At 41.5% G+C, this 26,007-nt stretch overlaps 1 protein-coding gene across 11 annotated transcripts in view; it reads right to left on the bottom strand.

The window, feature by feature from the left end:
* The window catches only part of prdm16 (PR domain containing 16), a 716,934-nt gene that overhangs the window by 8,902 nt on the left and 682,025 nt on the right, over nucleotides 1–26,007 (bottom strand). For all 11 annotated transcript variants that reach the window (XM_073032140.1, XM_073032142.1, XM_073032143.1 and 8 more), the window contains 2 exons: nucleotides 21,884–22,053; nucleotides 20,194–20,368 (listed from right to left, as the gene is read on the bottom strand). In XM_073032140.1, the coding sequence (XP_072888241.1) occupies nucleotides 20,194–20,368; nucleotides 21,884–22,053 (345 nt within the window). The remainder of the gene's footprint in view (nucleotides 1–20,193; nucleotides 20,369–21,883; nucleotides 22,054–26,007) is intronic.

The following is a 26,007-nucleotide window of genomic DNA, read 5'->3' as shown; positions in this document are numbered from 1 at the left end:
ATTGGGATATTTAAAAGGATAACACAGCAAGCTTTTGAAATTTCTGAAATCTCTGCATTTGAATCAAAGACTCAATGATGAAGATTGTCTCCCCCTGGTGGTTGAAATAGTTTCATCTCATGTTCGCAGTTAACTGGTAGCAACCCACACACAACTCACCCTGCAGCTGCTGGAAACGATGCTATTGGTACCAACTACACTATCTCAAGTTTTCCTTTCGGCTTGACACCCCCTTTTAAAATCTGCATTACAAAATCCCTCATGACCTAATCACTCCTTCAAGCTGATCACCAGCCTCTTCCACCTGTCCCCCTTTTTGTACCTCTGCTGTTTAGCTATCAGTTTCTACTTGGTTATCTTGTACAGTACAGTGCAAAAATCTTAGGCACACATACATATATAGATAGATAGGGCATCGAAGACGTTTGCGCAGTACTGTAGTAATTTTATGTATTGCACAGTACCACTGCCGCAAAAAAACCACAAATTTCATGACATATGTGAGTGATGATAAACCAGATTCTGATATGGGTCTCTATTGTAGACTGAGAGTGGGAAGGGGGCAGGGAGAGGGGAATCATGGTTGGGAAAAGGGGAAGGGAGAGGGGCGGGAGCGGGAAGCACCAGAGAGACACACGCTGTAATGATCAATAAAGCAATTGTTTGGAATCAAATGACCTTGCCTGGTGTCTCAGAGCTGGGTGTGTCTGCACCTGTGACACCCCCCCCCCCCACCCCTGGCACTCCTTCTCTGCCACCCATCCAACACCCCTCCCATGGTGCTCATCATTCTCAACATCCCTTTCTCCCGCCAGATTTACAAACTTGCATCCTGCTCCATGTTGACAAATACAGTGCTGTGCATAAGTCCTAGGCACCCTAGCCAATATATACTGTACGTGCCTAAGATTTTTGCACAGTACTGTAAACTGTAAAAACAAACCAAGTTGTATGTCAGTATTGTTTGTCTTTCTATAGATGCTGTCTGACCTTCAGTATGATTCCAAAATTGTTCCCTTTTAATTTATTTTTCAAACATCTACAATGTTTTGCTTTTGAGCAGGGCAATGGTTGGCACTGATGTCAGTGTCATTTATAGAGGCCACCTGAGTGGAAAGTGAGTCTAGTGTCGCAGCAAGGAGCGTAAGGCTTTGTGTTGGGCATCGTAAGCAGCTTCCTCCTCCTGACTACGCTGCTGCTCTTGGGAACGGGGTGCGTGACAGGTACATCAGCTCTTTGAAACCAGAAAACATTTATTTCCCCAGAACAAACTTCCCTCTTCCCATTAAACACAAAATTCACTAAAAATAAGCAAAAAGAACCATCACTACTACTATCAGGAGTGACGTACTAGAGCCTTCGGCCCCACACCACCAGCTTCCGGACCAGTTATTACCCTACAACCATCAGGCTCCTGAGCCAGCGTGGATAACTTCACTCACCACTCCTCTGATTCTATGTCACACATATTCACTTTCAAGGGATCTTTTACACCTCATATTCTCAGTATTATTTTTATTTGCACAGTTCGTCTTCTTTTGTACACTTCAGCCTTTGTTTATGCATAGTTTTTATAAAAGTCTATGGTATTTCTTTTCTCTCCCCCCCCCCCCGTAAATGCCTGCATGAAAATAAATCTCAGTATAGTATATGGTTAACATATCCGTGCTTTGATAATAAATTTTCTTTGAACTTTGAAGCCTGTGACATGAAGTACCATGGGCTAACCTCTTCCTGTTGCCCCCTGCTTGCTCGTTCAAACCTCAGGGTGCTGCACCACATTGTATGGCAGCAACACTCTCTCTCATGACTTACCCAACTGGCACAATTAACAAAGAAACAGTAATAAGTCAAATACTCTCAAGCCTCTACCTCTGCTCAGTTAGGTTATGGACAATCAGTGACTTCATTCCGGATATCCAATTTTAGATTATAATCCTCAGCAAAAATCTGACAGCTTTGTGGTTAAAATTAACTTGGCGCAAATTTCTGGAGGACAGTCCAGTCCCAGAACGCTGGTGCCTGAAAAGACACAGCAATCTGTGGGTCAATAAAAGCTTTTTACAAGGAACCACTATTACAGTACTTCATAGCAAATGCGACTCCTGGCATAGTATACTATGGTTCTGACTTTCCCTTCTGCCGGAATGGCCTGCTACTGAATTCTGGTGCCTTTGTATTAAGACTTTGGATTGAGAGCATCCAGGAAACAAAGAATATTCCTTCTGGATCTTGCAGTAAATCTCTGATAATCCTTACTAATATTTATTATAATTTAACATACACACCTCATGGTATCTATAAATGCACAGCAAAACTAAATTTCTAGGCCCTAAACTGTTACTCCTTTTTGTGTGTAAATTTGCTCCTCAGCCAGTGACATTATTTCTCTCTATCTAATCTATCAATTCCCTTTAATATCTTGGAGTTTTGATTAAACCATTGCTTATCCTTCATACTTCCAGGGAAATCAACCCCAGATTATATAAGCCCTCTATATTTTTTTTCCCATGGATTCATCATAAGAGCATAAGATCTAGGAACAGGAGTAGGCCCTGTGGCCATTGGGTCTGCACCATTTCATCATGGCTAATCCATTTCCCTCTCAACCCCATTCTACTGCCTCTCTCCACAGCCTTTCACATCCTGACTAATCAAGAACCTATCAACCTCCACTATAAATACACCCAAAGACCTGGCCTCCTCAGCCATCTGTGGCAACAAATTCCACAGATTCACCACTCTCTAGCTAAATTAATTCCTCCTCATCTCCATTCTAAATGGACATTCCTCTATCCTGAAGATGTGCCCTCTGGTCCTACGCTCCCCCGCCATAGGAAACATTCTTTCCACATTCACTCCATCTCGGCCTTCAATATTTGATTGGTTTCAATGAGACCCCTTTGCATTCTTCTAAATTCCAGCGAGTAAAGGCCCAGAGCCATCAATCACTCCTCATGTGATACGTCATATCATTCTCGTACTCATTCCGCACACTCCTCCCAAAACCAATGTATCTTTTCTCAGGGGAGGCAACTAGAACTCTATGTGTGGTCTAATGAGGTACAGCTGTATCATAAGGCATATGCACTTGTCTTCCAGCCCATTTATTAGCTTTTTTTTTTATTATTTTCCCACGTTGATGACATTTTAATGATCTGTGAATATTCTTTCCAAGTTTAACAAATTCTAGCTTTTCACCATATACTGTATAATATATTATGTTTAATGGCTGGGTTCAATTGTTCACCAATCTTGGCAATTTACTTGCAAATGTTTCATCACCATGTGATGAGACCTTGTCAGAGCACTGTTGTTTGTTTTATCCTTTCAGGTTCAAATCGAAAAATCACACATATACCTTCACTGAAAGGACTTTATCTCAATTTTAGCTATTTACTTAGCCCATTGTCTCTCTGCAACAATTTTTTTTTCTCTGGATTTTACATCCAATGGCAAATGCTGGTTGAGTTTCTATCATAAGTAAGATGTCTTTTCTTCCCATTGTGTAATTAATTTATAAATATTTTATTGCCAATAAAAATCCTCACAGGGCTCCACTGGCATATCTTGTAGATACTCTGTTAAGTATCCCTGCACTGCTGCACCTTGGGAAATTTTCCAACCAAATCAACAAATTGTTTTCATGAACCCAAGCTTCAGTTTAAATCACAGATTATCAAATGCCTTTTAAAGTCTATATGAATAATATCTATAGGCTTAAAAATCAGATAGATATGTTAGACATGATCTGCCCTTTACAAAATAATTTTCTCTAAACAGCTAAATGTTTGTAACTGCTCACTCGCTCTATCCTTAACTATAGATTCTAATAGTTCTTTGATAAAAGGTCTCTAATTTCCCAGTTTCTCTCTCTTGCCTTGAATAAAGAAGCAAGGGACATGCTCAATCTTCTCATCTAAAGGATTGGGTCCAGAATGAAGAAACATTGGAAATTCATAATAGGATCATGTGCAATGTTTACTTTGATTTTTTTTAAAAATCCTCTGCTGGATAATGTCAGGTGCTGGTCATTTGCCATTATTATTACTGTTAGCTAGCATGTGTTAATTTTGGTAAGTGTTCGTCCTTGTCATTAGTTTCACCATTTCTTACGTAGTTGTTCACATGCATTTACAAAAGCATCATCATTGATTTTCAACAGATCCCATTTTGTTCCAATCAGAACAGGGATCCCAACCTGCGGTCCAAGGACCCTTTTTTAATGGTAGGGGTCCATGGCATAAAAAGGTGGGATCCCCTAATCTAGGGAGATATGAAATAAGCACCAATCATAAAAAAGAATATGAAAAGTTACAAAAGTGAGTGTGAAAAGAAATTGCAAAAAAAAAAAATCCAAAGCAACACAGAATATATATTTCTATTAGAAAATCTAGATCAGGGGTTCCCAACCTGGGGTCTACAGACCCCTCAGTTAATGGTAGGGGTCCATGGCAGTAAAGAGGTTGGCCTATGTGGGATATATATACTGCTGCAGAGAACTTGATCATGGTCAAGGCTAAACTTTCCATTGATCAGCAGCTGCTGATTAGGATTAGAGTCAGAATCAGGTTTAATATCACCAGGACATGCTGTTAAATGTATTAACTTTACGGCAGCAGTACAATTAAATACATGATAAATAAATATAGAGAAAAAACTGAGTTGCATTAAGTGTGTGTGTGTGTGTATATATATATACACACTGTATATTAAATAGTTAAGCTAAAATAAGTAGTGAAAAAAACCCAGAAATGAAAAAAAGTAGTGAGGTAGTGTTCATGGGTTCAACGTCCGCTTAGAAATTGGATGGCAGAGTGGAAGAAGCTGTTCCTGAATCACTGAGTGTGTGCTGAAAGTTATATAGAGGCAGTATGTTAAGTAAATAGTTAAATATTCACTCCTCACACCCTGTGCTCTGTAATTGTGTCATGTACCATCAGGCAGATACAGTGTAGTGTCTTTTAGTTAGGGACATTGGACCATCCCTAATTACCCTTGTTAAGGGGGTGGTGAGCTGGTTTCTTAAACTACTGTGGAGATACACTTCAACAATGCTCCAGTGATGATAAGATTTGGAATATATAGTCATAGAATCATAGTGAAGTACAGCACAGAAACCTTTTAAACTGCCGACTCCCAACGACCTGCACCAGGACCAGAGACCTCCATTCCCCTACCATGTACCTGTCCGAACTTTGCTTAAAAGCATTGATATCGACCTTGCATGCATCACTTGTGCTGGCAGCTCGTTCCACACTCTCACAACCCTCTGAGTGAACAAGTTACCTCTCATGTTCCTCTTAAACTTCTCACCCTTCGCCGTCAGCCCACGACCCCTGGTTGTAGTGGAAAAAGCCTGCTTGCATTCACCCTATCCGTACCCTCATAATTTTGCATACCACTATCAAATCTCCTCTTAGTCTTCTATGTTCTGAGGAATAAAGTCCTAATCTAGTCAATCTTTTATTCAACTGCACATTGTCCGCATCAGGATGCCTACTTAAACAACATCTTTTGAACCTACAATATCAGGGATAAAGATCGAGGTGCATTGGAACACAGTCATTTTCAGTTCCCCTTACAAGTGAGATCAGACAGATATATGCTGCCTTTTCTTCATTGCTGCTGGGTCAAAATCCTGATACTCCCGTCCCAACAGCATTGTGGGAGTACCGTCACCATAGCAATGATAACAGAGAAGGCCCACTATTGTCTTCTCACATCCAGTAAGGGCAATAAAAACTGAATTTGCCAGTCTTATTCTTATTTTGAGAGAAAAATAAAAGTGAACAGTCTTTGGTGAGCTGTTGTTATATCAGACATGGAAAGCAATAAAATGTTAAATGTATTGATGACTGTATTAAAAGGAGGGAGGGAGGGGTAAAAAGGAAGATTACATTCCCAGCCTCCCAACCACTGAGCACATCTACATGAAATGCTGTCATCGGAAAACAGCACCCACAATCAGAGACCCCCACCACCCAGGCCATGCTCTCTTCTCACTGCTGCCATCAAGAAGGTACAAGTGCCTCAGGTTCAAAAACTTACTACCCCTCAACCATCAGACTCTTGGATAAAAGGGGGTAACTACACCCACTTGGCCCATCATTAAGATATTCCCACAGCCAATGATCTCACTTCAAGGACACTTTATCTCATGTTATTGACATTTATTGCCTTTTATTTATATTTGCATTTGCACAGTTTGTTGTCTTCTGCATTCTAGTTGATCTTTCATTGATCCTGTTATAATTATTATTCTATAAGTTTGCTGAGTACGCCCCCAGGAAATTGAATCTCAGGATTGTATATAGTGACATGAGTGTACTTTGTTAATAAAATTTACTTTAGAACTTTTGAAAATAAATATAAACAAACAAAAAAGTAAAAGATGATGGCTAATGTAGTGAAGTGGGGGAAGAGTAGATTTGAATTAATTGAATTGATGTTGGAAATAACCTGTTGAGGATTAACTAACGACATACATGCACTTTGACAGTAAAATTTACTTTGACTTTATTTTTGGGTTAGAGAGAGTAAAACATAGAACCAGTGACTGAACTATTATTGCATTAGATTGAAGGAGCCCTGAACAGGCAGTTAGGTTAAACGACCAAACCACCATCAGATTACAGCTATAAACAGCTCACAGAAAGCGGTGTTTGATGCTGTTCTAAGCTTTTTACATGGGTCAGCTTTTCACTCGCCTACTTCATTCGGATGTGGCTGGATCCCTCTCTAACCCTGCTGAACAAACATAAAATTCCCTCTAACCACAAGTAGTTTGTGCTTGGAGGACTAACATATCTTACACTTGAGTGATTTTGTTTTAAACTATTGTGACCAGTTTAAGGAGCAGGGTTGCATCCCAGATGCAAGACTAATTAAGAGTGAAAAAGCATATTTAAGTCAAAAGTGACAGCAGCTTAATATATCCTCCAGATGAGTGGTTAGACAAGGCAGGAGTTTCTTTATTTGGATTGTATCAACTGGCAAAAGCCACTCTAAAAATTTTGACTCATTTCTCTTTCCCACTACTCCCCCAAATCCTGCAAGCTCAGAGATTTATGAGTAGGCCTTTATTCACAGTTGGCACCCCTTTACCTAGTAAAATGCTTTGACCAGCAATAGCAGAAGCTTTCTCAGTGAGTACTCTAAGGTTGGCTAATGATTATATAATCTGATACAGGCAGAACTCTTCCAACTTCGGTGTGTTCTTTCTTCAGTAGTCAACACCCAAGAGTTAGCGTAGCATCTGGGGCCATGGTTTGAGTTATCCTTTGCACAATCACACGGCGAAGTATGAAAGGTTGGCCAAGTACAACCTTATCTGCTCCTTGCAACGCAAGGGTACAGCTAGACAAGCTGCTTCTCACAGCTCCGGTGGCTTGGGTTTGATCCTGATCTCTGCTGATACCTGTGTTGTGATAGCTCTAATTCTGTTTGATGTTCACCGAGCTTGCCAATTAGCTCTCGGATGTTCCAGCACCAGTCGAGCTGACATCCTCAGTGCGCAGTTGTTGGTGCTTCTCTCTGGGAGTGCTCGCTTTTATATAGGCCCCTGTTCACTTGTCTTGGTCCTGATTGGCTACCCCTTCAGATGACCTTTGAATTCTGCCATTGAATTGCTCGCATTTCCTTGGCTCTTAGGGGTTGGTAGATGGTGTGTATTTCAATATGTTCGATTACGGGGTTATCAGAAGAGAACTACGCTATTACTTAGTGGAGACTTTGTGATATATATGATTATATGATATATATGTACAATGTCTGAAATACATCTTATGGAAATGTTTGTTTGATGAACTTCAATAAAAAAAATTACAAAAAAAAAATTGCTTGTGCCTGCTTCATGCTTGCCTCTGCCAGAACCTCCACAGTGTCAAAGTTTACATGGTGTCCTTCTCTGTCTTCATTTACCAAGATCAGCGGCAGTGGATCGTGTTTCCGTGCCACCAGTTTGTGTTCCTGTAAATGAGTTGCCAGTTTACATCCTCTCTGGCGGAGCTTGTTCTTGTTGTAGTCTCCGTGAGTGATCCTGAACCGTCAAACGCCTCAGCCTAAGCTACCAATAGCCATGACCATCCTAAGCATAATTTCTCCCTATGACTTTGTGGTTTCCTCCCACATCTCATAGTTGTGCTGTTTGGGCGGTCAATTGTCCATTGTAAATGACCCTTTGTGTGTGTGTATAGGGCTTAGAGTCTATGGGAATTGATGGCACCATGGGGAGAATGAAATGGGACGATGTAAATGCGAGCTGGATGGTCAGCAACGGCTTCATTCTCGATCTCCACGCTTTACAACTATCACTGTGACCAAGCTTCCCATCTTGAGTTGGCTGCTGCAGTGCAGATAAAAGTGATAGGCCATGGGAAGTTGTAATTGACAATGTAAAGCTTACACTGAAATATCATAAAGTCCAAAACCCAAAGTGTAAGACATTTATCAGTGCCTAATTTCAGAGCTCAAAGGTGGTGATTCACCTGATCCTGGTAACATGATGTAGCAATTCTTATCTAAGTAACCTGGAACTTGGACCTCAGCAGACAACTTCCCTCATTACATAAGCGAACTTCAGGCCTCAGACAAGTGCCACAAAGGAGATGAAGGACAGGTCTACAGGAAGATGGCTGTCACCTGTGTCTCTCCTCCATCCATGCCAAGAATATAAAAATAATGTGCTTAACCTTTTGGTGATGACTAGTGGTTTGGCCATATCCGTCTTCACAAAAGCAGCACAATAATCTAGAGAACTCATAAAATGGGTCTTGGTCCACTATTGACAGGTAGAAAGGGCCTAATGCTTGTTTTAGTCAGTTGTGCATGAGTCTGAAAAGCAGCCAACATACCAGGTTTTTGGGCACTTTTTCAACCATTATTCATCTTCAGAACTGTTCCTTGATATGCATTTTTTTTAACTAATACTTTCTAGGCATCTCTCAAAATGGTCAAGACTCCATAGCAACAACAGCTCGTCAGCCTGATCCTGTCTAGCCAGTTATCAAAGCTCCAGTTTAACAATTTTTTTTTGTAATTTCAGCTTGGAAGTATTGAGAGTAGGAAATGTGCCAACTTCTGTGGACCTGAGCCACAACAAGCTAGTTCTGGTGCGACGTGTGAGGAAGCAGACTTGGAGCATGCAAAATTCGCTTTGTTTTTTTCCCCTCTCCTATATGATATTCAGATTCTGGATCCTGGCAGAGGAAATGGGAATCTTGTTACTAATTATAAGTGGATTGTGAAAGTAACTCATTGCAAACACAACACTTGACTGTTGCATCTCTCATACCAGCTGTAATTAATTCAGCATTGCTCTTGTCCCTTAGCCAGGGGTTTCTTGATCAAGCCTCATTTTAGAAACATAGAAAACCTATGGCACAGTACAGGCCCTTCGGCCCACAAAGCTGTGCCGAACATGTCCCTACCTTAGAAATTACTAGGCTTACCTATAGCCCTCTATTTTTCTAAGCTCCATGTACCTATCCAAAAGTCTCTTAAAAGATACTTCATCTTTGCTGATCCTCCAGGGTACTGTTGACCACCCCCAAATTAGCTTGACCCTAGAGACAGGTGCATGTAAAACCTGCTGAACACCGAATTGTCATTGTCTCAAGTGAAGTTAAGTCAAGTTTAGTGTAATTTAACTATATCCATGAATACAGTCGAACGAGACGTTTCTCCAAACCAGGGTATAAAGCACTGTGATATCCAGAACACACAATAACTTATGAAAACAAGGATGAAATCTACAGATGGATCACACATAAATAAACAAACTAAAGTGCATAAATTAAACAACAACACACACAAAATGCTGGTAGAACACAGCAGGCTAGGCAGCATCTATAGGGAGAAGCGCTGTCGACGTTTCGGGCCGAGACCCTTCGTCAGGACTAACCGAAAGGAAAGATAGTAAGAGACTTGAAAGTAGTGGGGGGAGGGGGAATTGTGAAATGATAGGAGAAGACCGGAGGGGGTGGGATGAAGCTAAGAGTTGGAAAGGTGATTGGCGAAAGTGATACAGAGCTGGAGAAGGGAAAGGATCATGGGAAGGGAGGCCTCAGGAGAAAGAAAGGGGGGGAGCACCAGAGGGAGATGGAGAATAGGCAAACAACTAAATATGTCAGGGATGGGGTAAGAAGGGGAGGAGGGGCATTAACGGAAGTTAGAGAAGTCAATGTTCATGCCATCAGGTTGGAGGCTACCCAGCCGGTATATAAGGTGTTGTTCCTCCAACCTGAGTTTGGATTCATTTTGACAGTAGAGGACGCCATGGATAGACACATCAGAATGGGAATGGGACGTGGAATTAAAATGTGTGGCCACTGGGAGATCCTGCTTTTTCTGGCGGACCGAGCATAGGTGTTCCGCGAAACGGTCTCCCAGTCTGCGTCGGGTCTCACCAATATATAAAAGGCCACGCCGGGAGCACCAGATGCAGTATACCACACCAGCCGACTCACAGGTGAAGTGTCGCCTCACCTGGAAGGACTGTCTGGGGCCCTGAATGGTGGTGAGGGAGGAAGTGTAAGGGCAGGTGTAGCACTTGTTCCGTTTACAAGGATAAGTTAATTAATTAAATATTGTCAGGTACAGTACAGATTAACCAGTGATACTTTGAACGTGATGTGGCAGGGAATTCAGAAGCCTGATGGCCTGAGGGAAGAAACGGTTTCCCTTCCTGATCGTTCTTGTTTTCATGCATCGGAGTCTCCTGCCTGATGGTAGAAAGTCAAAGAGGATGCTGGATGAATGGGTCGGATCCTTGATAATACTAAGGGCTCCTGATAAATGACTGCAGCTACTACATCAGTCAGAGACTGTCTGGTGTGGCAAATTACACCCTTTACAAAAAAGCACGCTCCACTAAATAGAAGTGTGAGCCAGGTGAGGGGTATCGAAGGAGCGTGACCTAAAAACCCATGATAAATAAACCAATTTGCAAACTGCGGTTAAAGCAAACTTCAGCTCATGCCATGCAAGATCCAGATTCTGCAAGTTTGCCCAGGGATATGCGATTAAAACAAAGGTGTGCATTTATCTAGATCTTAGTCTGTCTGAACCCACAGCAGAATCTGGCCCTACCCTCTTGCCACCACAAACACTGGCTTTCTAACATCCCAGGTAAACACACACTTCTTCATTCATCACTGCTCAATATTATTCCTCAGCACAAATATTGCTGGGCAGTGCAGGAAAGCAATGGAGGAGGAGAAATCTCTGTCTCCTACCCAAGGAGAGCACCGAAGCTGATGTGCAGTTGGAGAACAGACCTTCATTTACAACACACGTGCAACGTATTCAGTTTTTTTGTTGTACAAATAAATCTGATCCCAAGACAGGTCCAGGGAGAAAAATATCATCAAAACTTTCTCCATAGACAGGAGTGCAGTTTATGGCACAAACCACTCGATTCAATTTCAATCCAGATTAAATAATTCCTGAGCCAAGTAAGTTTTTAATTAAAGTATGTATAAACCTCGACCCAGGTTGTTAACTTGATTTCAGGGCTCTCTGTCCATTAGTCTGCACATATCTACAAGTGTTTGTGTTAAGTCTTTTAATCTTTTTTTTTCTGCAGAGATATATGTGTTAGGTCACTGCTCCCTGCTGGGTCAACCACACCAAGCCTTCGAGGCATTCTTCTTTGTAGACACTAGGCCCCAATTAGAATTTCCCTACATCACTGAGGAAAAGAGCATTATGACTTTCCGTTATTCTGCTAAAGAATATCCCAATTGTCCCAGCCTATCCCCTGTATAGCAATTGACAAAGTGAAACATCATCTGATGTTCTTCCTCATATTTTCTTTATTTTCAGCCTCCTGGAGGATTGTTAAAGGCTTGGAGGCAGAGCGAGAGTGGCATTTAATCACAGTGCTGACAGAAAGCTGTCTTGCTTCAGCCCCTAAGAAAAGCAAACAGTGGATAGAGTTGGTCGGACCTGATTTCAAATAGAACAACATTCCCCTTCATTTTCCTTTTTTAAGAAGCTCTGTTCTTTCATCTGTTGAGTTAGCGGCTTGGGTGTCAGGGGACCAGTGTCTGGTCCAGCAGGCTACCTTGTCTTGTAGCAGGAAAAGGGTCATTTGCTCTGTCGTCTGGGGACAAAGGGGGAAGCGGGGGAGGGGGGGGGGCGAAATCTAGGTAATTAGTGTGCTCCTGATTCAGCTGCCTCCAAACAGAAAGAGTTCTTAACTTTTAAAATAACCTTCCTCAGCTGGGTAATTTAGCAGTAAACTTCACAAGTTCTACAAATCGATCATTTACAAAGCAAACTTTAAAAAAACTTAGAGATTCTAGTCATGTTCCACAGCTTGAATCAAAACGGTCCTATGATAGTCTGAAATTACTGTTTAAATTAAGACTAACATTTATCATCCATACCAATTTTATACAACTATGTGGCTTGTTAGGCCATTTCCAGGGCTATTAAGAGGACTGCAGTCACAAATAGTGCAGGGAGGTAGAGAAGTAGCTTTCTTCCCTAAAAATTATAAACAAATGGATTTTTTATGACAATTTGACAGATTTAATGTCACTTTTACTGATACTAGTTTTTTATTTCCAGAGTTTTAGAACTAAAATAATTGGTCTAGGCCTTTGGTTTGGTAGTTCAGCAACATAGGCTCTGTGCTGTAATGTTGCACCATATTAATCAGTGTTCATGAAGTAAATGACCATTTAGTGTAGAACTGCCTATCAGTGGGCTATTAAATAAAATGTTGCTAATCGCACACATGGAAGATGGCATTGCTCTCTTTCTCTTGCATAGACTATCATTCCCAGTTTGAGCTTTGTCAGAGGAGAGTACCCTGGAGGGACGCTGCCAAGCTTTCAGTGATTACAATTAATGGAAATTCCATTTCAAAAGAAGATGGCTTACTTGAAAGTTGATAGACCTGTTTGCCTTGGGAATCCGTAACTTAAGCGGCGGTGATGTGTCTTTCTGAATACTGCCGTGTCCTTACAGGCCCAAAGCCTGGAATTCAGTCTGTGTGTGAGCACACACTAAACGCTCGAGGAAGTCAGCGGGTCAGGCAGCATCCATGGAAGTGAATAAGCAGTTGACATTTCGGGCCGAGACTCCTCTTCAGGACTGAGAGGGAAGGGGGTTACTACCTAACCTGCTGAGATTCTCTAGCATTTTGTGTGTGTTGCTTTGGATTTCCAGCATCTGCAGACTTTCTTATGTTTATGCATGAACATTAATATCTTCTCAGGGATTTTTGGATTAACAAAAATTGAACCCCTTTATACGCAGCATTTTGGGTTGAGATTTAAAAAGTTTGAAATTTGTAAAAAATTCCTTTCAGATTAACTTCAGTTTAGATCTGTACAACAAAGTAAACCTATTTTAGTTGCATCCTATCATATTCTTGGTAATAATCAAAGGGACTTTGAAGTGCAACTTCAATAATTTTTATAAATTGAAATATCCCTCAATCAAAACTGGAAAATATAATTTTATTTCAGATAGTTCTGTTAAGGGAGGAATACTGGGCAGGATTTTGAGGAATTCTTTTACAAGTAGCCACATGGAATCTGCAAAATTCACCTTAAGTGGCAGTAAAGGTCCCAGGTTAACCTAAAGCACTTCCAGTTTTGCACTGACTCCTTGGAGTTGGTCAGTCTTTGTCTTATACAGTACTGTGCAAAAGTCTTAGGCACATATATATAATCTAGGGCTCCTAAGACTTTTGCACAGTACTGTAGTAATTTTATGTATTGCACTGTGCTGCTGCTGCAAAAAAAAACAAATTTCATGACATACATGAGTGATGATAAACCTGATTCTGATATGGGTCTCTATTGTGGGCTAAGAGTGGGAAAAGGGAAAGGAGACGGGAATCACAGTTGGGAAAATGGGAAGGGAGCAGGAAGCACTGGAGAGACATTCTGTAATGAGCAATAAACCAATTGTTTGGAATCAAGTGACCTTGCCTGGTGTCTCAGGGCTGGGTGTGTCTGCACCCTCACCACCCTACATCCCTGGCACTCCCTCTCTGCCACTTGTCCCACACCCCTCCCACGGCTCTCCACCCTTCCCATTGTCAACATCCTTCGCTCCTGCCAGATTTACAAACTTGCTGTCCACTCCACAGATACAGTACTGTACAAAAGTCTTGGGTGCCCTAACTAAAACTTTTACACATTACTGAATATATACAGTGTATAAAATGACTCCACCTCCTCATCTCCCCGAGGCAGAGGATTTAAATGATTCACAACCTTCTAAATTTTAGAGTCTATATAAAGGAATTTCTTATCTCCATCGCAACTCCTTAAATGAAGTTCCAGGTATCCCCTCTCAGCTTCGACCATATTAATTTTGTATAAAAATTTTGAACCCTTTATGCAATATTTTGGGCTGAGATTTTAAAAAATGAGATTTGTAACAAATTCCATTAAGATGAAGTCAGTCTAGATTTACATATAAAAGCAAATCCCCATGTACATAAATAGACCTCCGCTCATTCTTCCATATCTGTATAAGTGTAAGGCTAACCCACTTAACCTCTCTTCACACGTCAATGCTCCATCCAAGAAACTAACCTCATGAACTTTCTTTGTAAATTATAAGTTTTGTTCCTTAAATAGGGAGACCAAAACTGTATGCGGGACTCAAGGTGTAGTGACAATACTTCCAGCATCTGCAGATTTTCTCTTGTTTATACTTCTGTACCTTTATATTCCATGCCAACTACATTTAAGCCCAACATTTCATTCACTTTACTAATTATTTGCTGTAGTTTCATGTTGTTCTCTTGTGTTTCACTTTCCACGTCAATATTTGATAGTCTCCCTCTTTTTAAGTAATAATCTGCTTCTTGAAGCTTCCTTCGAAAGTGTTTAACTTCACATTTTCCCACATCATTCTTCATCTTGCTCCTCAGTGGACCGGTGAATTTGCATCCTCTTTAGAACTTGCTAACCCACCTATATTTGCATCACTGATACGTTCACACTCGCTGTCAGAACCGTTTGCATTCTGGTGAGATTGTGCTAATTGGCATTGCCAGCCCTGAAGAAGATGGTGGAGTTTGTCATCGAGATGCCAGTTATAATTGATACCTGTACCCGGCTGGAAGCCCGAGAGCAGCTTATTTGTCATATATGCCAGGAAAGCACTAGATCCTTTATCACATTGCCAGCTGATTTAGAAACGGCAGCAAATCCATCATATGAAAGCAGAGTAGACATTGAGGACCTCAATAAATACCACATTTATGTTACAATATCGCATTGGAACAATCAGTAAAGTGCACAATCACGTTAGCTGAAGAGGCAACTCGATACAAGTCTCCCAGTAGGCTCTTCCAGCACACGTACAGTACTATGCAAAAGTCTAGGCACCCTAGCTATATATAAAGACTTACACTTTTGAACAGTATCATAGCTCTGAATCATAAGTGCCAATAAATTAAATTTAAGCCTTAGTTACTAATATAACAATAACATATACACAGCTAGGGTGTCCAAGGCTTCTGTGCAGTACTGTAGTCATTTTATGTATTGTACTGTACTGCTACAGCAAAAAAAGACAAAAACTTCATGACAGATGTGAGTGATGATAAGCCTGATTCTGATATGGGTCTCTATTGTGGACAGAGAGTGGGAAGCAGGGTACGGTGAGGGGAATAATGGTTGGGTAAAGGGGAAAGCAGAGGGGAGGGAGCAGGAAGCACCAGAGAGACATTCTATAATGATCAGTAAACCAGTTCTTTGGCATTGAATGGCCTTGCCTGGTGTCTCAGAGCTGGGTGTGTCTGCACCCGTACCAACCCCCCCTCCCCGGCCACTCCTTCTCTGCCTCCTGACCCACACCCCGCCCCTTGCCACTCCCAACATCTTTTGCTCCTGCCAGAATTACATACTGCTCCCTGTTCCACGTTGGCAAATACAGTACTGTGCAAAAATCGCAGGCGCCTTTGCTATATGTATATATTGTAGGTGCCAAAGAATTTTGCACTATATTGTAGCTCTCAGTCACAAGTGCTAATAAATTAAATCCAAGCCTTAGTTACTTACCACAATAATTAATGTTATCTAACAAAAAATTAAATTTGGAATTCTCTTAAAGTACCTAAAACTGTAAAATGAGATGGTGTTCCAAATGCCCACTTGCTTGTTACAAATGCAATGGACAACTCGATGATGTTGTAGTTCCTTGTTCCGGACACTAGAGGTCAGTCGAGGTGGGACTATGAAGCTGAATTCAGGCTAGCACTCGCTGCTGAAACTGCAACTTTTCTGCTTAGCGGTTTTGAAAATAGAAATTTCTTTTTATTTTAGAACAATTTTTTACTCTCTCATTTCTTCTCTCCAGCATACTTTTTTCCCCAGGTACTTTCTGATATTTCACCCAATCCTCCCGATGAGAAGTGTAAACAGTCAGCGTTTCAGGGTGGGACCCTACATCAGGACTGGAAAAACTGTTTATTCTTCCTATAGATGCTGCCTGGCCTGCTGAGTTCCCTATGAGAATTTCTGCAAGGTGTTTTTGCAAGAATGATAATAAGACCATGAGACATAGGAGCAGAATTAGGCCATCTGGCCCGTAGAGTCAGCTCCACCATTCATCCATGGCTGATCCTTTTTTTCTATCTCCTCCTCAACCCCAGTTCCTGGCCTTCTCCCTCTAACCTTTGATCCCATGTCCAATCAAGAATCCATCAATCTTTGCCTTAAATACACCCAAAGACCCATCCTCCACAGCTGCATTTGGCAACAAATTCACAAATTCACCACCCTTTGGCTGAAGAAATTTCTCTGCATCTCTGTTTTGAAAGGGTGCCCCTCTATCCTGAGGCTGTGCCCTCTTGTCCTAGACTCTCCCATCATGGGAGACATCCTTTCCACATCTACTCTGTCTAGGCCTTTCAACATTCGAAAGGTTTCAATGAGAACCCCCCCCACCACCATCCTTCTGAATTCCAGCAAGTACAGACCCAGAGCCATCAAACGTTCCTTGTATGACAGCCCCTCTCATTCCTGGAATCATCCTTGTGAACTTCTTCTGGGCCCTCTTCAATGTCAGTGCATCTTTTGTGAGATGAGTGGCCCTTCTTAGAAAATGTCATCATCTTGCAAATGATAATCAGTAAGATAACCAGGGCCGCAGAAGAGGACTGTCAATATACATTCAACTCCTGTACGCCACAGGCAAGGGAAGATTAGGCCCAGATATGATGCCTCTCACAAAGTGGCACAATGCCGACACCCTTCCTTGATGCTTCCGGGAGGAGAGGAGGAGGACAAAAATAGGACAAAAGTGCTTGTGAATATGGAAATGAAGTCAGGGCGAAATTTCAGGCAAAAATTAATTTCAATGGCTGGCTAAATTTTTGTTAGGCTCCATACAGTGGATTGATTGCAAACTTCCTAAAATTCTCAGCACTGTAGTCAACAAAAGAAAGTTCTATGGATATGGGACTATTCTCACATCAGTTATGTATTACTTGGTGGAGCAACATGTCATCGGATTCCACTCCATAGAGCAGATAAAATCACTTCAGTTGTATAGTTGTCAGCTCTAACAAAGAGTAGATGTGGTAATGGGTAATGGTGGTGGTAGGGTGTACTGGGGAGATCATTTTGACAAAGACAGCAATTTTCCTTGCACAGAAGAAAGTGATTAAGATAGATAAGATAGAATTTTGTGATTCCTGAGGTACACCGTTTACAAGCAGGGCATTTAACACTCTCCGAGTAAGAAGACCATGGGGTTCAACTGGCTCTCTGCAGATCTGAGCTCATCATTGTGTTGGAGGTGCTCTGAATGAGGTGTTAAACTGTCTGACCACTCATGCACATGTCAAAAAACTGTGCGTTTCCTTATGTGGGTGTAAAAACCGCGTGCTCTCTCGTGTGGGTGTAAAAAATCCACGTGCTCTCTCGCGTGGACATGAAAAAAAACACGCGCCCTCTTGTGTCGATGTCAAATGTTCCACAACATACTGTATTTAAATCAGAGCAAAGCAAAGATTCATGATAATATTTTATCTAACATTATTGCAACAGATTCCATTGTCATTATCATATTAGTGTTTTTGAATCCGCTCCTTAAACAACTGTTGAAATTTACAATTGCCTCGAAAAATGTTTGGAATGTCCAGAGATTGTGAGTAACACTGTAAAATCCAATTTTCCCCCCTTCCTTTTTATATAACTCCCTCTGTGTCTACATTTGTTTTAGGGACCGTAAAAGGCGGGAAAATAATAGCTTCGTAACATATTGCATAGGAAAAGGAGGCAGTGGAAGGTGTTCATCTGTGAGCTGTACTGTGGATAAGATTATGGGAAGTGACAGTAATTGATTCAGCGATGAAGTAATTTGTTGTTGTTATGAAGGTCTGGCAGGATTGGAATTCAGCAAAAATCCTGACAGAAAGCAAAATAAATAACTCTAATGCACAGTCAGGCTCCTGATACTCTCTCTTTCTCTGTCTGCATTGCTTCTCCGTGAGTCAGTTTAATAGGTGGCAGGGCACACTGATGTATACTGTCAATTCGTGTTAGGTATCAGGACCTGGTTCCAATAAAAGGCTGTTTATTTATTGAAGAATATGTACATGAGGGTAGTTCACTGTCAAATGTCAGTGCTTATGTTTTGAAGAGAGGTTAGGGATTACTTTACAAATGAATTGACAAGCAAGTATAAAGGCAGATGCCATTCATGCTCCAGTTTAGTCGCAGCATCAGTGGAACATCAGAAAGAAAGTACAGAGCTCGTATAGAAAAGAACGGACAGAGCATACTTCAGGGATAAGGCTGTTTGAATTTAATACAGTTTAAAGATCTACAAGTGTATAAGGGATTTTATTCTGGCAGCCTCTATCTGTAAAGCTGTAAATTTTGCAGAGCCTTGTGGGTAAAAAGTGAGAAGACAACCTGTCTGCCAGCAATTTAGGAGTCCATGCCAACCCGTAATCCTCTCTCTGTGACAGGAATAAGGCCATAGCTGACCCAGGTTCTGTTTATCCACAGCAATTAGACTTTGCAACTTAGCAGGGATGGGCAGTTAAAATACAGCTCGACTTCATTACACCAGGTAAACTATTTCCCCTCCAATTCAAAGTGAGCACTGCTACTGAAGTTTTGCAAACATAATTGTGATTGAAAGGAAGATGTGTAAATATTTGATGAGAAATCATCCTGTTAACTTTTTTTTATGATTTTAACTACCGTTTGGAAAGTGTTAGCATGCATTCTGAACAGGACCGTTCTTCCTCTGCTCCTTGATTATTAATGAGAGCTGCGAAATGTAGCTGGTGCTACTGACGGCATTAAAGCGGAACGCGATGACCTCACAAGAGCAGGAGGAGGTAATGCGCACAAAATACCGGAGGAACTCTGCAGGTCAGGCGGCATCTACAGAAAAGAGTAAACAGTTGATGTTTTGGGCTGGGACCCTTCATTGGGACCAGAAAGGAAGGGGAGAAGTTGGAGAAGGGCAGGGGAGTACAAGGTGGCAGGTGATAGGCGAAACTGGGAGAGGGGGAGGGGCGAAGTGAAGCACTGGAAGTTCATTGGTGAAAAAGATAAAGGGCTGTGGAGAGGGGGAATCTGATAGGAGAGGACAAAAGATCATGGAAGAAAGCAAGGGGGAGGAGCCCCAGAGGGAGGTGATGGGCAGGTAAGGAGATGAGGTGAGAGAGGGAAACAAGAAAGGGGAATGGTGAGGGAGAGGAGGGGGCAATACCGGAAGTTTGAGAAATGGATGTTCATGCCATCAGGTTGGAGATTACCCAGACCGATATTATATATATTGTTTGATTAAGCATGCTTGTTCTTTTAAATAATTAATTACGAGTTATATGTAAAAGTACATGAATTGCATATGTCAGCATACTACCACTTGATAATTCACACTTCGCTTAAAGTAAAAACTCAAAGTTACACCTGTATTTTGGACTCTGGGTGTCTTTCTGTGAATTAGTTTAACATTTTGCAGTTCCAAAACACAACAGAACTATTTTTTTCATGGTTACCTTCTATATTTAGTTGTAATTTTAGGCTGGGGAATAGAGGGGAGCTAGGAAAAGAATAGTAATCGGTGAAAAATAAGAAAAACAAGATGTTAGTCTTTACAGTGAAGAGATTCACTGGGACTTCGATGTGAATGTGGAGAACTGCCTCCTGTCTTATTTCTCATATTTCAAAAATCTGTGTTTATTACAGTTACCTTTTGTCTGCTGAACTGGATGCTTGGCTGAGGTCATTGTTCCCAATGAAGTTCCGGATTTCAGAGAAGTACGATTCCTCCTTCTCTTCCAAAAGTGCCGTATTGTCCAACTCGGAGTTGGGGGAAGATGCAGTGGTGCCCAGGTGATTGGAAGAGACCCCAGAATGTTGGCTCACTGCAACAGAAGAGAAGAGGGTGAGGATACCCGTCCGCAGGAAGAACAAATAACAATGGACAAATCTAAACCTCTCATCTGTTATTTAGAAGATAGCATCCCAAGCAGTTTTTTTTTTTGTCAAGTGTTCTGTGTCTCCACAATTCCTATCAGCTCTGGACGTGTGGCAAGTATACAAAAGTTGGATACAAAGAATTAGTGGTGAGTCTTGCTTCACTGTTTATCATCAAAAGTAATGATGGGGCAGAGATTAAGTCATACAACAGATAGATGCCAAACAATACAAGTCGTGATTGGTAATCTCGAGAACTAGTTTCACTTGGCTATGGAGAGAGAAATTGGAGATTTTCCAGTAATTTTTTTCCTAATTGATCTGTTTTTTCTGACTTGTTTTCTTTTTAAAAATAGCACATGAGTCAGGAGACTAAAGAAACTCTCAATTTTATGATAAAGAATGGACAGTAGTATGGGACAGGTTAGATCAGGGGTGACGGGTGGAGATTGAAGGGTAGAGTTTCACTTCCCAACCTGGGGTTCACGGACCCCTTGGTTAATGGTAGGGGTCCATGACATAAAAAAGGTTAGGAACCCCAGGGTTGAAGGGAGCAACTGTTCATTCTTTTTAAAATTTGCCTGCAGCTTTTGTGTACTGCATGTTTAATGAACTAGAAGCATAAAGACTTGGAAAGATTTTGCACTCCTCTGTTGGTTGTCCTGTCTGGGAAGACCATTTCACTGGGCACAGTTCAATAATGCTGAAAAAAAATGGAATGTAATCTGATTTACAAAAGCAATTTTCACCACAATAATTAAATGAGCAAAACATTCCTGAACACGATGGGGGCGGTCTGGTAGTGTAGTGGTTAGCACAACGCTTTACAGTATAGGCGACCCGGGTTCAATTCCCATCGCTGCCTTTGCAACAATTTCCTCCCACAGTCCAAAGTCATACTGATTGGTAGGTTAATTGTAATTTGTCCCATGCTCGAACGGCCAATTAAATTAAATAAATAAATGATCACCAGGGAAATAATAATAGCTTGTCAAAGTCCAACCCTGGAAATGGGTTGAAGATGTATAGCCCAACCCCCTATACATTAGATGTAATGGGTTTCAGAAGTGTTGATGAACTCCATTTCAGAGATATTCGATGGCCTATGCTAAGGGTCCAAGAAGAAGAAGAACTTGTATTAAAATGTATCATTGTGATTCATAGGGGTTGGGGAAAAGAGGAGAAAGAGAAAGTGAAAAAAAATTAGTCCCCAGACAAAATTGAGAGAAATAATACAAAGGGTGACCAGACCTTGTCAACAATGTGACAGCATCATGGTCACATTTGGTGATATCACACTTCCATTTCAGGATATTTAAAGAACTGAATTTGATTTTGCAAACTGGCTGGAGGTGGCTTCCAGCAAAATCTCTGGAATACCAGTCTAGCAGCATAACAGCTGTGCTGCTGTGTCCAGGAGTTGTCCTTCCAGCACAGACCCGGAGAAGAGAGCTACGTCATACCTGGAATGCTCTCGTTCTCGTGTTTCTTGAGGTGGCGATCGAGGTTGGTCTGTTGCCCGAAGCAACGGTTGCACAAATGACATTTGAATGGCTTTTCTTTGTTGTGAATGTTGCGAACGTGCCTTTGCAGGTTAGAGGAGATGCTGAATGACCTATCACAGTACTTACACCTGGAAGGATAAATAAACAATATAAGTGCGATGACCAAATGTGCATTCTAATCAGACCTCTTCAAACTTTCATGCTCTTGTCAGTTTAATTAAAATATTGGAACCAATAAGGCTCGGAAAAATCATAGGTATTTCAGCTTGAAAAGATTAGTTTAGATCCTCTATGAAGGAGAATGCTAAGGGAACAGCCTAACAGAGATCTCTAAAACAATGAAGAGGTTCAAGAGAATTAAATGTAGACAATAAACACAAGAAATTCTGCAAATGCTGGAAATCCAAAGCAATACACACAAAAATGCTGGAGAAACTTGGCAGGTCAGGCAACATCCATGGAAATGAATAAATAGTCGATGTTTTGGGCTGAGACCCTTGTAGGTACGATGTTTTCACATGGGAAGTCTAAATTTAACGGCAATAAATGTAACATAACATTGATTTCCCTAAAGTATTCAAATAAATTGTAAAGTTAGTAAAGTTTTCTCTGTACTCAGAGAATTGTTCGAAAGTTGAATGACTACCCTGTTGCATAGTTGAAGAAAATGGAGGGAACTGGATCACATAACAGGGCTTGACACTAATGGGATGAAGTCAACAATCAGAAGTGGAGGGGAGTAAAGCTTAAACACAGTTGGTTTACACAGACTGTTGCCCTGCTAGAAGTACTATGTAATTAATTAAGCAAAATTGCACAGAAACAGCCAACAGGTGAATGAGAAGCTAATCATTTTTGGTTATGGTGTTGATTGAGGGATGAATATTGGCCAGCATATGCAGTATTGTGCAAAGTCTTAGGCACATATGTATAGTTAGGGGGTCTAAGACTTGTGCACAGTACTGAATTTGTCAATTTGGAGCAGAGAGTGAATTTTGTCAATATGGCGGGAACGAAGGGCGTTGGGAATGACAAGTGCGGATTTGTGGCAGAGAAGGAGTGTCAGGGTGGTGGGGGGAGGTGGCTTGGGTGCAGACACACCCAGCCCTGAGACACCAGGCAAGGTCATCTGATTCCAAACAATTGGTTTATTGATCATTACTGAATGTCTCCCTGGTGCTTCCTGCTCCTTCTCCTCTTCCCAACCATGGTTCCCCTCTCTCTGCCCCCTTCCCACCCTCAGTACGCAATAGAGACCCATATCGGAGTCATGTTTATCATCACTCACATGTCATGAAATTTGTTTTTACTTTTGTGTACGGTACAATACATTAAATTACTACGGTACTGTGCAAAAATCTTAGGCACACTAGCTATATATATGTGCCTAAGACTTTTGTGCAGTACTGTAGATTCAAAGTCTAATAATTAATGGCAGTTTGCAATCTCTTAAAGAGCTAAAAGTAGAATTGTCCAATAACCCAAGTTAAGGAAAATGGGCATGTGTAGAGCAAAGATGAGCAACGACAAAAATCAATTGTCATATCATTTGTACGAGATGGTATTGGTCCTTGTGTCATGTTACCATTAACCTTCAGTTAAACAAAGGACAGCAAATTTTTTCACAAGTATTGCTTCCTCAGAATTTTTTTTCTGGTTATGGTAGAATGCTTGAATCTGAACACAAATATAATTTCAGACTACTTGTATCACGATGGAATTTGGAGAAACAAGAAACAAACTTTTATCGAATACAATGCGCTGAATTGTACAGCGGTGCCCATGCTCTGCAATAGTTCAACTAAGCTAAAAATGTTTTGCTTTACCCATCTGACAATGCGGAACATGTGGCTAACTGGCTGTGAATGGCCTGCCGACGCCTGCTGCTTGCGCTCACGGATAGGAGATCCTGAGGAAGTATCATCTCCGTTGCTTACCTCAATCTCAGTGACCAGCACTGAGGTGTAAAGCAGATCTTCAGTGGGAGGTAATGGTGGTGGGGGGTGGGGGGAGTGGGGTGTGGGAGGCTCAGTGCTCCAAAGAGTTAACACATGCTGAACAGAACACACAGCACAGTCTGCGAGCCGTTCCCAGGGGTTTATTGATAGAATTGATATACCCAATTTTACTTTGCTGTTCAAACAGCAGATTTCCACTTGCGCTGCTAATTGTGCTGGGAAAATTACTGGGCATCAAAAGTTTTAATCAGATGAATCCTTTTATGTTCTGCCTAAAAAATGCCTGCTGCTAATTTAGGACCCCGGTGCAGCATGGGTCAGAGGCAATTGTCAAATGGCGAGAAAGTCTGAGTGTTTTGTTTAATGCACCAGGGACCAGGAGTTACTTCATCTGGACCGGCTGGTCATCAGCGCAGTGCCCGGATCATTTGCTCTAAAACTGGGGTCTTCGAGCGGTCACTGTTCATCAGACAATCTCCTTGCGCAATCTGATAATCACTGTGCGAGTGAAGTGCTCTGCACCGTGAACCATGAAGGGTTTTAAAACAAAGCCTCGGCTCACTATCCGATGTGCTGCATATTTACCTCGAAGTCAACTTGAAAAGTTGCAGGGGAAAATGATCCCAGTCATTTGTTAGGGCAAATTGTTTCTAAATGACCTAATCATACAGAAAGAAAGGGAGAGAGAATGAGAAAAAAAAAGCTGACAAAGCTGAAACATCATCCTTAGGGGATTTTCAATCTGTAATCGAGGCGGCAAACAGGGAATGAGAAAGTGACGTCTACAATCAGCAAAGATTTAAACAGCATCAATCTTCCTTTCTTTGCACTTTTAAAATTCCTTAATCTGTCAGTTGCAGTTTCTTAGGATTGATCCAGTAGATTGGGAACAGGAGAAAGGCCCACTGCACTCCTCTTGTGCATTCTTCCTGGATGACAGAGTTAAGGTTGTGGGAGTTCTTGAGAGGAGGGAAAGAAAATGTGATCCGCTGTCGCTGATTTCGGGACACGAAGACCAAGAAGGACACCATGGAGGTTCTGGCGCAGGCAGACACAAAGCAGGCACGAGAATTTTTAGAAGCTCTTCTCTTCTGATAACTCCGTAAATAAACATTTAGAAATAGATGCCATCTACAAACCCCTAAGAGCCAAACGCAAGCCAAAGGTCAACTGAAGTGGTAACCAATCAGGACCGAGGCAAGCAAATGTGTGTGTGTGTGGGGGGGGGGGGGTCTTTATAAACGCAAACACCCCCAGAGAGAAACACCAACAACTGCGCACTGAGGATGTCACCTCGGCTGGTGATGAAAAGTCCGCAAGCTAATTGCCAAGCTCTGCGAACACCGCAAATCAGAAGGCCAACTATTCATTGTTGAGTAGATCTTTTTGCCACCCAAGAGATGGGAGTAAGGAGAAAGGCAAGGTGAGGAATGGGTGGTAGATGAGTGGGCTGTTAGATTACAGGCATTTCCCTGTCTGATGATGTTTAAGTTACCCATTCAATGATCCCATCTTAATTGATGCAGTCTGGCCAGCCAGCAAATAAGGACAATCTACATTGCCAAGTTCATTTCTTGTTCTGAAAGCAATTTTAACTGCTGTCCCTCTCAGGAGACAGAATAGATACTGGAAGAAAGTATGTGAGTTCCTTGTGGGTAAACTCTCACATTTGTTAAACTTCAGCTATCAACTCAAAATGATCATTTCTCTCATTAATCAGTTCAGTAAAATCTTAATAAGTTATGGCTAAAATATGAAAAAATGATCCAAATGGCAGTATAGCTCTAATCATAAGCACATGAGATTCTGCTGATGGTGAAGATCTTGAACAAAACACACAAAGAACTGGAGGAACTCCTGAAGGGATTAATGAGGTCCTAGTGAAGGGTCTCGACATGAAACATTGACTGTTTATATTCCTCCCTAGATGCTGCCTAATATGCTGAGTCCCTCCAGCATTTTGTGCTTGACAACTCTGAACAGTTTTCTTTTTAGTCGCCATTATCGGACTAGTTTGTCTGGTAGAAGTGGAAATGGAAAGGGCTCCATGGCATCAGAGTGGTAAGGCCCTCCATTTTATTGAAGAGGTCTCCATTTGGCGAAGGCTAAAATTACTTTTGAGTT

Source organism: Hemitrygon akajei, chromosome 29, assembly GCF_048418815.1.
Source record: "Hemitrygon akajei chromosome 29, sHemAka1.3, whole genome shotgun sequence".
Lineage (NCBI taxonomy): Eukaryota > Metazoa > Chordata > Chondrichthyes > Myliobatiformes > Dasyatidae > Hemitrygon > Hemitrygon akajei.
Note: the sequence above shows the minus strand (reverse complement) of the source record. Positions and strands in the feature narration are given on the sequence as shown.